General features: G+C 40.4%; 1 protein-coding gene across 1 annotated transcript; it reads right to left on the bottom strand.

Moving 5' to 3' along the window:
* Positions 1-8,573: 8,573 nt before the first annotated feature.
* On the bottom strand, positions 8,574-14,889 carry LOC139447653 (protein phosphatase 1L-like). The gene is made up of 4 exons (XM_071229080.1): positions 14,432-14,889; positions 13,211-13,379; positions 11,236-11,366; positions 8,574-9,689 (listed from the first exon to the last, which is right to left on the bottom strand). Exons 1-4 carry the CDS (start codon positions 14,804-14,806, stop codon positions 9,303-9,305), a joined length of 1,062 nt encoding a protein of 353 aa, XP_071085181.1. The 5' UTR covers positions 14,807-14,889; the 3' UTR covers positions 8,574-9,302.
* Positions 14,890-15,538: the final 649 nt, after the last annotated feature.

The raw sequence follows: 15,538 nt of genomic DNA on the forward strand, positions 1-15,538 counted from the left end.
ATTTGACGTGGCTGCTTCATCTTGCTTGACAGTAATGAGAACGATGTCACCAAAGACGTTAAGTCACGGGGGAGGTAATTTGAACAGCACTATGATGTAAGGCCCCTTATGACGTAACTCAAAAAGTGTTCTTTATTGCAAGATAATGTAAAGTTGGGGTCTTTGACCTTTTAGCGAAGCATCTTAGAAACTTCATCCATGTCACTGTACAAGTGCAATAAACTTCAACGCGTGGTTAAACCCAATTTTACCTCGGCTCACTTTTATGCCATTGTGACCGTCACAGCTTTGGAACCGGGCACCAGTCTTCTCTTATTGTGGTCGGTTAGTCTTGTGGTTAAAGAGTTCACTCATCAGGCCGAAGACCCCGGGTTTCTATTCCCGACATGGGTACAACGTGTGATGCCCTTTTCTGGTGTCCCCTGCCCTGATATTGCTAAAAATGGCATAAAATCAAACTTCATGCAACCTGAAAGAAAACTTACCAGCCAAGGGATTTCGGGTTTGAATCGGTCCCCAGCAACCTATGCTGCCCATCAGAGGCAATCAAATGGATCAGGTGGTCAGGCTCAGGGATTGTTGATTGTGCTATCAAACCCTGAAGGAATGAATTGTTGCTCACAATATCAATCATTGGGTAGTCTGATCCAGACCTGGTACTTACAAGAATACCGGTTAGTGTGCTGTTAAACAACAAAAACACAAGTTCAAAGCTAGTGTTGAACCATTGTAACTGGTATTGAAATAATGTTAATCCAAGGAGGTGAGCTGAGGTGAAATGGGGTTTAACGATGCATCCATGATTACCCCACCCAGACAGTACACGGACTCCAAGCCGGTAAAAGGCGACTAACGGGATCGGGTGGTCACTCGCTGACTTGGTTGATGCATTTCATCGATCACAATTGCATGGATTGATGCACATGTTGTCAATCCCTGGATTGTCTGGATTACAGACCGCCGTCATATAGCTGGAATATTGCTGAGTGCGGCGTTAAACAACAATCAACCAACGACTCCAAGCCGACCTGTCCTTGACTTAGCCCCTTGGTGCCGAGTACCAGACAGGGTAACAACAAGTACCATCTTTTAATATCTTTTGGTATGACGCGTCCGGGGATTGAACCCCGGACTTTCCTCTCTCCGGGCAGGCGCTCTACCACTAGACCACAGAGGCGGCCAATCCCAGGAGGACACTAACAGACTGGCAAGTGACAATTATTGTTTGATGGTGCACAATTTTTTCTGAAGTCTGTATCATTTGAACAAGAACACACAAAGCAGTCCATGTAAGAAACAACTTTATTTTCAATGGCATCATTCCAGTTCTATTGCACCAACCCTTTGAACTAAATCCCCCTCTAATGACCAGAGTTATCCCCCTCTAATGACCAGAGTTATCTCCCTTGTAGGGAGAGCTTTGTGCAGGAAATCACATTACTCATATAAAGTTCATTAAAATTATAATTACATAACAAGCATAATTGTAATTTACCTTGTTCTTTTCACATTTTATTGACCTGACCAAGTGGTTTGTTGAACAGATTCAGGAACAATCACTAGGGTGAAAACTCAGACACCAGTGGATACAGTAATATATTAACTCATTTCGAACACATATAAACACTTGCCATCATTTGGAGTTTCATGCACCAAGTACTCAACTGATGAACACCATGGTCTGACACTCATAACTAAGCTAGACAGTTTACTAGTTTTCTTACAACAGGCATTTGTGTCAATGTACATTCATGCGTATTGAAGGTGTTCATCAAGCACTGAAATAAACCTTTGTGACCATTAATCATGTGTATGGAGATGTACATCCCTTGGAGTTCTCCAGTGTGATAGCCAGCTAAGTTCTTTCTGTGAATGTTGAAATGGCTTCAATCCAGTTTATCTTCATATGAGGGTCTTGATGGGGGTGCTAGAAGTCCATAAAATTTTGGACATTTAGTCAGTAGTTGGTTTGTTTTAGGCTTAGTACAAAAAAAACTCAAATAGGGACCAAGCTGTCAAGTTCAATCTAAAATGCAAAATCATCTTTATGAGAATGTAGATTGTCAGTGAGGAGGGAAACCATGGGACAGGTGAAACTGCCTTCGTTTCATTACTGCAACTTGTGTTTTGCAAATAAATTTTGTGTCATCAGATCTAGTTATTCATTCAAATTTTACACGATTTCAGCACGATAACAATAGTTTTAATTTATGCAAAGCAGCTTTTATGGATAACTTACATTTATATTTTACGTTTATATAAAAATTTGACTGATTTATCATATATACATAAAGAATTTCACCCGAGTGTCTTTTGATATCAAATATATCAACGAGTGGTTATATATTTGATATCAAAAGACACAAGGGTGAGATTTTATTTATCATCCAACTTCATCCTTCCAACTTTTTCAGTTTGTAGACAGTAATTTGCAGTGTCTTAAGTGTAAAAAATACTGCTAACAGCTTCAGTAGCAGAGCCATTAGTGATGTCATTTGATTGAGTAGTCATGGTAACCAATGACGTCACAATGGTCTGCAAAGCATTGTGATGCAATTTCATTGCAGCGATATCTACAATGTAGATAGATATATCTCCTGTGGGAGCCAGTTTGGGATGATAAAACATGATACACAAACAGTACACCTCATCAGGACCCACTCCTATGCATACTAACATTCTCATAGTACATGCAACCATTTCCCATAAAACAAAAACAACATACCCAGTCCTCCAACACACACATACTACACATGCCTAACCTAAGCTACACACCGAGTGAGTGGACCCTACAGCCATAACACACGGGGTAATCTAGATCTGCCACAAAGCGAGGACAACATCAGCTCCCATTCTCTGACAACAGACGTAGAACTAAGATTGCCAAGTGGAACTTGCCTTGGCCAACGTAATAGCTGCACCACTACTGGCCAATCCAATCTGACCAAATGGCAAACCAGAGAGTTAACAGTCCAGATGAATCCATGATCTGATCCTACATAATCAGTAAACACGCACCCAAGAGATAGGTATCCCAGCTGGAGACTAGCTGAATACGACCCAAGTATTATCCCAGTTGAAGTACCACCATCCTAAGTATTACCCCAGTTTAAGTATTAACCCATTACTACCCAGTATTACAGAAGTACTACATGCTTAATCAAGTATCATTAAAGTACTTCCCATTACCTACCAAGTTTTACCTAAATACGCCCAAGTATAAATGAAGTACAACCAGAATATTACCCAAGTATTACTGAAATATTACCCAAGTACTACATAAGCACGACCTCAGTACTACCAGTATTCAGTATCAATTGAATACAAGTGTAACCAAGCATTACCCAAGTACCACCAGAGTACTACCCCATCATACCATAGCAACACCCCAGTACTAACCTAGTACTACCAGAGTACAAACCTAGTGACCCTTGAAGATTCAGGTTAGAATTCGTCTCCAGCAATCTATGCTTGTCTCAAGAGGCGACTGAGGGGATTGGGTTGATCCATGCCATCGTGTCCCCATTGCTAAGGGACACAACTCTGCACAGACAATTGTGGCGTCTCTGATGACTGGGTCAGCTGCACCCCCTGCAGCATTGCGATGTATTGAAAAGAGAAATAAGACACTACTATCCTTGCCTTCCACTGTAACAATCTGTAAGAACTGAGCATGTGTACAGCTCCTACACTGCGGTTGGAGTCCTGAATCATAAGGACATGATTCTAAAGCAATAACCAGTCACATAAAATGATGCTAAAGCAACTAAATAATATTCAAATGTAGATACTGAAAACAACAACACAGGCGAAACAGTTTCAAACAAAAGCAATATTACACAACAACAATCTATGAACAACAAAAATATATTTAGTGTAAGAGAATACATGTTAAGTGTTCAACGTGGCCCAAATACAACATTCCTCTGATGGCCACCCTCAACATGGATGTATCTGAACTGTGACCCCCACCCCACCTCTCCCTCTGTTCTAGAGACATCTTTCAAGATCTCTCTGAAGACCAAGATCGTTCTACGGACATCTTTCAAGATCTCTCTGAAGACCACGATCGTTCTACGGACATCTTTCAAGATCTTTCTGAAGACCAAGATCGTTCTACGGACATCTTTCAACATCTCTCTGAAGACCAAGATCGTTCTACAGACATCTTTCAACATCTCTCTGAAGACCACGATCGTTCTACGGACATCTTTCAACATCTCTCTGAAGACCACGATCGTTCTACGGACATCTTTCAAGATCTCTCTGAAGACCACGATCATTCTATGGATATCTTTCAACATCTCTCTGAAGATTCTGTTCCTGGCTGGGATCGACATCTCTCGAAAGACCAAGATTGTTCTAAGGGACCAGATCTCCCTGAAGACCAGTGATGAAACTCAAGACGGAAGGAACTTGTCATGACTACGGAGCACATCACAGCTAAAGCGGGTGACTTAGCAGAGAAATCAACACAGTTTGCCCAGCGCTGAGAAGTGAAACAATCATGCTCAATCTCCTTCAAACAATACTGGATGTAACCATGGTAAAACAATGATGATGAGCAGCAGTAAATCTGAGGGGGCGATTCCATACATTATGTACCCATTGTCATTTAAAGAAAGGTTGGTTGGTTTGTTGTTTTACACCGCACTCAGCAATATTCCAGCTATATGACAGCGGTCTGTAAATAATCGAGTCTGGACCAGACAATCCAGTGATTGATATCATGAGCACAGATCCATGCAATTGGGATCAATGACATGCATCAACCAAGTCAGCGAGCCTGACCACCCAATCCCAAAGAAGAAGAAAAATCAATTTTTCTGAGAAAATGGAGGAGTAAATGTAAAGTCAGAAGGCTAACAAAATGTTTCACTTGTTTTACGAAGGATGGCAATGCAGCTGATGAGGAGACGAAATGTACAGCAAAGCTATGGTCCCTCTCAGCATATAACTAGTAACATTTAACCTCATCTCCCAGTAACACACACTCCAGTCAACTTTCACAGCCTACGCAACCATCTTTTCAGTAGATTCTCATCGTTGCACATGGACTGTCTTAACTCTCTACACCAAAATCATTGATACTAGACTAGCGCCAAAGTCAGACTATTTTGGTCAGGTGAAAATGCTTGTCTTACAAAAAGCACAATAATACTGTCATTCAAACATAATATAATAATATTATATAGACAATGATAGAAGCAAATGTAAACAATTAATGGAAATTTTCACAAATTTTGAGTTCCAACAGTAAATATTTTTATTAATCTTACTAATACTTAAAAAACAGTTGCAGCCTCGAATAATATCAATGTCTATCAATACGTGGTCAAGCGATATCAATGCATGGTCAAGGTCAAGCAATATCAATGCATGGTCAAGGTCAAGCGATATCAATGCAGTCAAGGTCAAGCCATGTCAATGCATGGTCAAGGTCAAATGATATCAATGCACGGGCAAGGTCACGCGGTATCAATGCACGGGCAAGGGCAAGCCATATCACTTGGAAATAATCTCATCACAAGAATGTCATCTAGGAGAGAGTGAGTTTGGTCAACACTGCTTGTTTCGGCAGTTATATCACAGAGTCACAGCTTCAAGTGGGAGGAAAGCCCAAGTGCTGCAATCCTTCAATTCAGGGGTGACATCACGCAAAGGTAGACACCACTGGTCAAAACCAGTTAAAACTCAATTCAGACTAGTTTCAGACGGAACATAACTCTATATGGGGAGAAAACACAAGTCTTGGACTAAAGATCAAGAGGCAGTGTGTACACCAGACATGTGGGGGTATCAAGATGACCAACCTAGAAACATGAGGGTAAATCTTGGACTCGAACCCATGATCCAAGTGGCACGAGAAGATACAACTCTGCACGTAAACTGAGGGGCCTTAGACAACAGGGCCACCTGTGACCTCATCATCTAAGAAATGAAGGAAAATGTCATTAATAATAAACTAACATCAAAGCATATGTATACAGTACGATTATGTACATTGTTTCTTTTGCATAAGACAACAATTTCTTTCTACACACACAGCTTCAACTGTACTTTATATTACAAGAGAGTTGGTATGTACACGGGATATCTCACCTATCAAAGAGGCATGATCAGCATACATTGACTATTTCACCTTCAGGAAGAGCCCTGTGACCTTGAGGGCACCAGATGTTTATCTTTCTTAAGTATGCGATTTTTGTCAAAATATTTTTTCATTTTTTTTATTTATTTATTTTTGAGATTAAATATTGTGTCCCAGATGATGATATGAAGCATAAAGTTGATCTATACATATGCATAACATGGGCTTATCTAGGCCTGGCCAGCACCAAGTACGCAGCAAATGTCTGGAAAATTTCTTAATATTTGATTTGGATCTGAAGGTGATAAAAAAATCTTGGCCTGGTTTGGGTCCTTGAAAATTTAATAAATCTAAAATCTGATAGCAGCATTGTCATGTTTATTGTCAAAGCATTGGAGGCAAGAAAGAGACTTTGTCATTCTGAATTTTTCTTCTGAATTTTCCATTTTGAAGGTCTGCAGATCCAGAAAGCAAGCAAGCAAACAATAATGTAAACCCTCAGTCCGCTGGCCACCACCCCTTCATTGTCCTGGTAGCTGATCGTAGCAAGAACAGAAGAATAGTAACTCTTTGTAGACAACTTGTTATTGTCAAAACACATAATATTACCTAAGCCGACTTTGCCCAAATCTTTCGAATCTTCCTGACAGGAAATTACCTTCAAATTAATACTCAGAAGAATTTACTCTTAACACAATCTGACATAACTTGAGTTTACTAGATCTTAAGCGCCGGACAAACAAGCTGGTCAAGTTGGCTGACCATGTCCTAGGCCCTGGTTCAAACCCATCACAGACACAATGGCTTATCCCATGTTTGGTGTCCCCGTCATGACGCCTCCGAGAGTAAAACCCACCTCATTCACGACTGGTCAAAAAGAAATTCCTAAGACTAAAAAAATCAACTTGTTTAAGTCGTTCCCCCCTTCGTAGTTGCCATGGTTACAGCCCCTTGTAACAGATGAGCTACCTCCTGTTCACACCTGTTGCCTGCAGTTCCTGAGATACAGAGTGGTGACTACCAGGTCAACACAGCAACCAGTGCATCACACACACCACACCAGTGCATCACACCATGGAATATACAACATGCTGACTCCAGTCAAGGATTCTCTTAGGTCACATCAATTGTTTTTCAAAAACACAAAGGGATCCTTTTCCCATCTTCTACATTTCAAAAACTACTTTTATATCAGTAGAACCCTGGCCCTTAATATTACCAAGGCTATTTTTCCTAAACTGACCAATTCCTTATTTCATAAGAAAACGAATTGAAAATACATCTCTCATGTGAAACAATAGCATGCCATGTACAGAAAAGATGGTGCTTTCTTGAAAACTGTTCCTGCATATAGAAATATTTCAGTATAGTCACACAATGTCAGATAGTAAAAAACAAATAAATTAAGTACAAGTCAAACTAAGATTTACAAATAGCACTGACAAACAGTCCCAGTGTGCATGTGGCTGCTTCCGTCAGTACCACTGGGGGACCAACCATTTGATCTTCGGGGGGAGGGGTTAATGTACTTGGATTTTGTCTGGAGACTGAATATTTTTTTTTCAGCTGCAGCAGCAAATTTAGATATTCTTTTAATTAAAACCATGAGCCTGAATAATTAGTAACTATAACATTCCTCCCCCTCCACCCCCAATATGATCAAATGGTCGATGCTGAAACAAGTGTTAATTGTAACAATCATGACATCACTCCCAATCACCAACAATTTCACTATGATCAGGTTAGTTCTATTTAAGTTGTGGAAAAATCTGTAACAGTATCATTGAGAACTGATGCTCAATAGGCATTTGGAATGGATCTTTAAGGTTAACAACATATAGACACAGGTTATAATCTGAAAATAGGACATTAACATTGTCAGTAATTTCAAAGCAAATCAGAGTAACCACAAATCATTCTATTCCACAATTCTGTAGTCCAAATGGACTAGGTGTTCATGAAAAATAACTCACCCCGACAAATTTTCACTCATTTTGAACTAGTGGTGTGGTGGCTACATCGAAGAAAGTCAACTGGTTTTGTTCTAAAATAAATCCAATTTCAGTAAAATCAGATCTACATAGATATCTGTGGACATACCATGACAGGTCACTTCAGAATGACATATCATCCGACCAATCAGAGCGTTGCTTACGATATCGTGATAGTTAACGCCCAAATGTGTTTTTGTGTAGTGGTTATGAGCACAAAGATCCAGTTTTAATGAGATTGAGAATAATCTTGACTGAAATTAAACTTGAACATCTGTGTAATATCATGACACCAATGGCCAAAATGGGATACTTCCATTATATTAAAAGAGTCCATTCTCTGAATTGAAAAACAATTGCAATTTATTCATGGAATATTTTCTTTTTAAACTGTGAATTTTGTGCTAGCACAATTTTTGCCCCAAGTCTTGTCCTCGACATATGTATGTCGAGGACAAGACTTGGGGCAAAAATTGTGCTAGCAACCAAATTTGAACCATGTCAGGATGAACACTACTCCTACACTGCACTTTCCTCCCAACTCACGGGACAGAAGACACGCTAAATGACGAAATGACAAACCTGTTGAGTTTATTAGTGACAACAGTCTCAGTATACAAAGCTGACATTCCCTGATTACCACTTGGTCACTGACCCGTGAAGATCCGCGGATAGAATTGGTCTTCAGCAACAACTGCTTGATGTAAAAGGCGACTATGCTTGTTGTAAGAGGCGACTAACGGGATCAGGTGGTCAGGCTTGCTGACTTGGTTTCATGCATGCCATCGATCCCAATTGCAGGGGTCAATGCTCATGATATCAACCACTGGTCCAGACTCACTTATTCACAGACCACCGTCATATAGCTGGAATATTGCTGAGTGAGGCGTTACACAACAAACAAACAAACTCTGATCGAATGGAAGTGAAGCGTTGAGCACACGACCTGCAATGTTTCTTGGTCAATCTAAGTCTGCTATAGAATGGAGGCCATTTTGTAAGGATAGCGTGTCCTGTGTCACATGTTTAGCAACAGGTAGAATTAGGTGAGATCTCGGAAAACATACTATTTAGATATTGACAAAATTTGAGCTGCATTTTTGAGATAAGGCCATAAAAGAATGTATCAACCATTCACACAATCGGGGGAATAATGTGATAACATACAACCATGTTAGAGAATCCTTCAATGAATACAGACAGCTTTGGACGACCACCAACTACCGATTAGCGTTGTAATATGCCACCTTCCCTGTTGTGAAGTTTACCACCATCACAGTAATATTGTCTACGGAGCCCCGGTAATATGCTTGCAACACGAGACTCTTGGCACCATAGTGAGGCTCTGACAGCCTCTCTTTCACATAGTCCACAGCTTCCTCGTTGCTGAAGCAATCCCACAATCCATCTGTGGCCAAAATAAGGAACTTGGGTTGAATTTCGTCCATGTCAAATTTCAAGACATCTGGTTCGGCTATCACAAAGTTTTTCTCCTTCAGAGGGTAGTCCCCGAGAGCCCTTGATGTGGCTAGCACACCAGCTACCCTCCACACCCCATTGAAGCTGATGAAACCCCCGGCCTGACGAATCCTCTTCCTTTCTTTCAGCTGCAAAATCATAAATCAGTTCAGGAATGATGACACACAATGACCCAAGTGACTTATATTTCACGGTTGCCACTCCTTCCGGTGCTAACCAACAAAAACATCCCAAAGCAGCAACTGATCATATTTTTCTGTGAACATGGTGAAACGATATTTTCCATATATGGTAGTGAGTGAGTTAAAATTTAACGTCACATCGGCAATATTTCAGCCATATCGTGACGATCCATATATGGTACACATTCCTGGTAAACATGGTAAATGCTATTGCCCATGACATTTGTTATCTAAGAAAAAAAGCAACTGATGAAACTTTCAATAATAATAATAACAACAACAACAACAACAATAATGATAATAATAACAATAATAATAACAACAATAATAATAATAATTTTTGTAAAGCGCCAACACCATCCATAAGTGCTAACATTACTACCCCCGGTCAATGGAACAGACTGCATTTAATTGTCCTCCTCAGCAGCCTGGGGAGTATACAACCCAATCTGCCTTGTGGTGCTAGAAGGTTGACAGTCACAGCTCCATCTCATCCTACCGGGTACCCATTTACTGCTGGGTGAGTGAGTGAGTGAGTGAGCGCGCGAGTTTGGTTTAATGCCACTTGTAACAGTATTCCAGTTATATCACGGCGTGTCAGCTTCATGTGAGAGGAAAGCCCGAAGTGATACAGGTCTCAGACATTTACCACTTCGGTGAAACCCACGGGCACAGGTATTTCAAAAGAAGGAGAGGTGAAATGGGGTTTAACGTTGCGTCCAAGATTATTGCACTTATATAGCGATGTGCATGAAGTTTGTGTGTGTGGCTGCTTGTACTAGTCTGGACTGATGCCGATTTAAAGAGCTAGCCCACTGATATACCATGCCGCAGTTTAACATGAATACCCCACTCAGACACAATATACTGACTCCGAGCCGACCAGTCCTTGTTTTAGCCCCTTCATTCCGAGTGCCAGACGGGGTAACAACAAGTACCATATTTTAACGTCCTTTGGTATGACGCGGCCAGGGATAGAGCCCCGGGCCTTCCGCTCTCCACTAGACCGTGGAGGCAGTCTTCAAAAGAAGGAGACACCACGTGTGTTACATGTGATTCTAATGAGTCGAGCTGCTGAGAACGATCCAGCTACACTCTGGAACCACATCAAATGCAATGTTTTTGAAAGATTGGTTCTAAAAGTCAAGATTTTCAAGTATTAGTGTTAGTGTTTTTATGAGTGAGTATGGTTTTACGCCGCTTTTAGCAATATTCCAGTAATATTCCAGTGAAAGAGGCTTCACACATTGTACCCATGTCAGGATTCAAACCCGGGTCTTCGGCATGACGAGCGACCCGACCACCCCTGTTTCTTAATGCAACAGGCAGACATGCACCAATATAAACACACCTATCTGGTTTTACTGCCAAGTTCCATGAATACACAGCACAAAGCATGGCCTGACTAGGATGATGGGATAAACAAGTCTATTGTAATTCTACCTGTAACTATGGTAACAATGTCAAGCTGGGCATTGTGTTATTCACATACCAGCTGTGGCTTATGGTCGAAGGAGAGAGGAACGGCCTTGCCATCCTGATCACAGAGCACCCCGCGGGAGTCGCCAACGTTGGCCACAGTCAACTGCCTGTCCTTCAACAACGCCACCAGCGCTGTGGTGCCTGCACAAAAGAGCAATCACACTCTAGCCTCTCAAGTCAACATTTCATATGACAATACATGGCAAATTTCTGCTACCTAAACAAAAATTCAATCACCAACATAAACTACATGAAGAATTACTTAGCGCGAATGAGTTTGGTTTAACGCCACTTTAAACAATACTCGAGTTATATATCACGCGTTGGCTTAATTAATCAATATGCGATGAATAATAGGTGACGGTTTGTCAAAGAAAATGTAGACATATTAAGGAACAGGTAATGACATCAGGATAATGTGATCAATTTCCTACAGTATGTGAGTGAGTGAGTTGGGTTTAACGCCGCGTTTAACAGTATTCCAGCTATATCACGGGGTGTCAGCTTAATGTGGGAGGGAGTGATTCAGTCTCAGAGATTTACCACTTGGAGAAACTCATGAGCACTGGTAAGATGCTGACAAACCTAGAAACATAATCATGGTCAACCGGGATTCGAACTCATAATCATAGGTTGCTTGTGTGCCCAAGGGACACAACTCTGCACAGGGAATTGCAGCATCTTAGACGACTGGGCCACCTATGTCCCCAACAAAGATGTGAGGGGTCACAAAATGTGTATAATCATATATTGACTGAATACATCATGATTTCATGACCAGTCAGAGTGGCCTCCAGTTTATGAAGGTCATTGAAGGGTCAATTTCAATAACTCTGTGTTGGAATGCAGTTGGAGCATTTCAGACCATTTACGCCATTTATGATGTCAGAGAGAAAATTTACCTTCAGCTGACATATGTAGTTATCTATAGTCATGGTAACTGTGTTTATCTTATTTTAAAAACAACAACAGTAGCCAGGAATTATGAGTGCTCACAGATCGGTGAAACCAGTTTGTTGTTTAACAACATTTCAGCTATATGACGACAGTCTGTAAATAAGCAAGTCTGGACCAGACAATCCAGTGATTGACATCATGAGCATTGATGTAAGCAGTTGGGATACGATGACATGTATCAACCAAGTGAAAATTTGTTGACAAATGACTTTGATAACTGTTGTATGTCATGATACCAATGTTAGCAATAGAGTTTCTAACATGTTAGGGCCATACCATGAAATTGTGCAAGTAAAGATGACACAACTGTAAGTCATTATACAAAGTTATAGAGAAATTATATATCAGTGTTAGAAATTGGTACTAGTCCTATAATCATGATAATCCTTACCAAACTGCCCAATAGTAAAGCTATCCTAAGGACTAGTAGAAATTGGCCCATTTTAAGGGTTTTGCTGTATGTTATCAATATAAGGACTAGTGGACGAAAACTGTTAGTTTCTAACCCTGTATATCAACCATAACATTTTATAACAAATGTAATATTTGGGATAACACTTTCTTAGTAAAGTACAGATTATCTTACATTTTGGGGTTGAGTCGCGGCTGGGATTCAAACCCGCACTTGCCAGAGTGAGGCACCTAATCACCAGAACAGAAATTTAGCGATTTAACCCACCAAGGCTTAAAAAAATGAAGGTCCAACATCTGATAGTCTAGATCACGTATTTTGAGTACCCCTCTGACAAGTGTAAATTGGCACGGCTCCCATGGCCGAAAGCTATGAATACACAATGCCATCTGTACTTTACTGAGAAAGTGTTATCCCAAATATAACAGTTGTTACACTTGACCACTTTCTAAATGGCATTGTCTATTCACATAACATTTTAGGGCAGAGAAATCATTTCAAATCTGTTGACTCCGGAAGTAGAATCAACGAGCCATGATTCTACTTCCAGAATCTCCAGATTTGAGTGATTTCTCCATTATTGAATCTATATTCTAATGTGGAAAGAATCAGTCACCTGAGATTTCCATGTGTGACTTGGCCAGACTGAGCAGCTGTCTGTCCACGGTGAGAAACTCCTCGATCAGCATCTGAGTGAAGTTCTCGGGTTCTTCGCCCAGTGAAATCTTTAGTAGCCGTATCATGATGCTCTTAAACAAAGTCTTCTCCACAAAATCTGCTGCAAACTGAGAGAGACACATTCCATGATAAACTACAATATTACTCATGTAACGATCATTCTCTTCACCTTCTCATCAACTGTACTTGGCATATCATTCATTCACCAGATGGTGGAGTAAGCATATACCCCGAAACGTTGTGTTCCTCATAATACAGATGTAGACATTTACAAATTCTCTTCCTGAGCATGCTTTGTTTACTATTTAAAGGGACAAGATTTCAACCATTCTAAAGCTTTGTTTGAAAACAATTGCCGAGACCCCCGACTCTCCTCGCCGAGGTGTAGGCTGATCACACGTGACCAGACTTTCCTCTTGTTTGTAAACAAACACATTTTTTTCCAAAACAGGCCGGCCTTATGCAAGCCTTTTGCTGCCCCTTACATATTGTTTTGCAGAATTATGTAGATATACTACTACAAATGTGACAGTGAGGTGCAAGACAATATAGCTTTACACATCAAAGTGGCCGTATATCGCTAGCTCTTCATAGGGCTTTGATGACTGGATAAATATGTAAATGGGAATAGTTTTTTTTACGTTTTAGGATATTTATCAATTGCAGGTAAACATTTCATGACGTATGTTTATGTGAACGTGTAGAATCGTCACAATGAAACAGATGCCAAACACATGAATGGAATGTGTAAGATGTCACAACGTGACAGAGGTACTCGGCTGGCTGCAAAGAACTCTGGGTAGGAGAGTGATTGGCTTTAAGCGAACGATGCATACTTATATTGCTGTAATGTAGGCTTCGATAGATACTGGCTTCAAATCTAGTTAAGAAACCAGTTTACTCTGCACAGCTAAAGCATTGTCGGCTTCACTGAGCAGAGCTCTATAGTTTGGTTTGAGAACTGAATCAAGCATGTGATGTCACACTCAGAAATTATTTCATGCATGACTTAAAAACACAGAACCATTGACGTACTGTCCCTACAATCTATATGAAGTTCAAATGCAACTTCTAAAAATTATATAATCTGGTATAGAATATAATGTAATCAAAACATAACTTCTGAATACATTGTGAATAAGTGACAAACGAACAATACCTCCCCTCCATGGCCATCAAAAATGCCATATATAGACGTTCTTGTGTGTTCCAAGTCAATCACAATATTAAAACGGTCTTCCATGTGTGGACGGCGGCCTTGTATAGCGAAAACTGCAACATTTTCTTTTTTAGATTCCCAGGAAGCTTTAGTCTTTTCTTGTGACACGTCTTGTTCACTATGCTCCGGAACATGGTCGTAGTTCCCACTTAGTTTCAATTGAAGCTTCACACGGGCTCTTTGGAACAACCGCCAGAGAGGTTGGATGTGAAGAAAAGAGTTGTACAAAAGTAGTAACAATATGCACAATATGAACGCTTCCGGACTAAAAATATAGACTCTCGCAAATCTACTCGCGGCAGCTACCAGTGTCATGGTAACAGGATCACTGGTAACTGCGGCAGTATATCCTAAATACACAGAAAATATTTTTCCGGACACCTGTCATCTGGCTGCCATTATTGTTGATGCCTGCTGGGAAGATTAGCCATCCACTTCCGGTTCCAAAACGCACTAGTATTTGCTACACAACATATTACTCAACATAATGACTAGAAACGTTACTCGACTGTACAGCAGTGCTCCATTTTAACTTCTGAAAAAACCGGACAATGTATTGGATGGAGGGAGAGAGGCGTCTGTCTCGTGTGAACATTTCAACGCACGTCCCTCAGTCTATTTAGTTTTAAGAGAGCGGGATATGATTAGCTTAACCCCAGGAATCAATTAAATATTTAGTATATCATATATTCATCCAGCTTTTCCGCGAGGTAGGTTTTTTTACCGTCGCCGGCAATAGTGACCGGTAAGCCCATCTTGTGCAGTGCGTAATATGGAATGGTGGATTTGGTCTATAAAAATACATAAATGATATTTAACACCTAGTAAATACACATCAGTCGGCAAACCTTCTGAAAATCAGGACAAAACACAAGAATGCGTGACAAAGAGGCCACCAAACTCCGGAATTCAACATTTTCAGAACGAAGTTTTTTTGTCGTGGGGTATGAGGAATATGTCAAAATGTTAGGAATTACATTTTCTATCCGACAGAGAACTTTCAAAGTAGTCCCTAAAGACAAATAAGTTGTGTTTTAACTATCTGAT

This window comes from Haliotis cracherodii, unplaced genomic scaffold (assembly GCF_022045235.1).
Source record: "Haliotis cracherodii isolate W230 unplaced genomic scaffold, xgHalCrac1.p SCAF_7, whole genome shotgun sequence".
NCBI lineage: Eukaryota > Metazoa > Mollusca > Gastropoda > Lepetellida > Haliotidae > Haliotis > Haliotis cracherodii.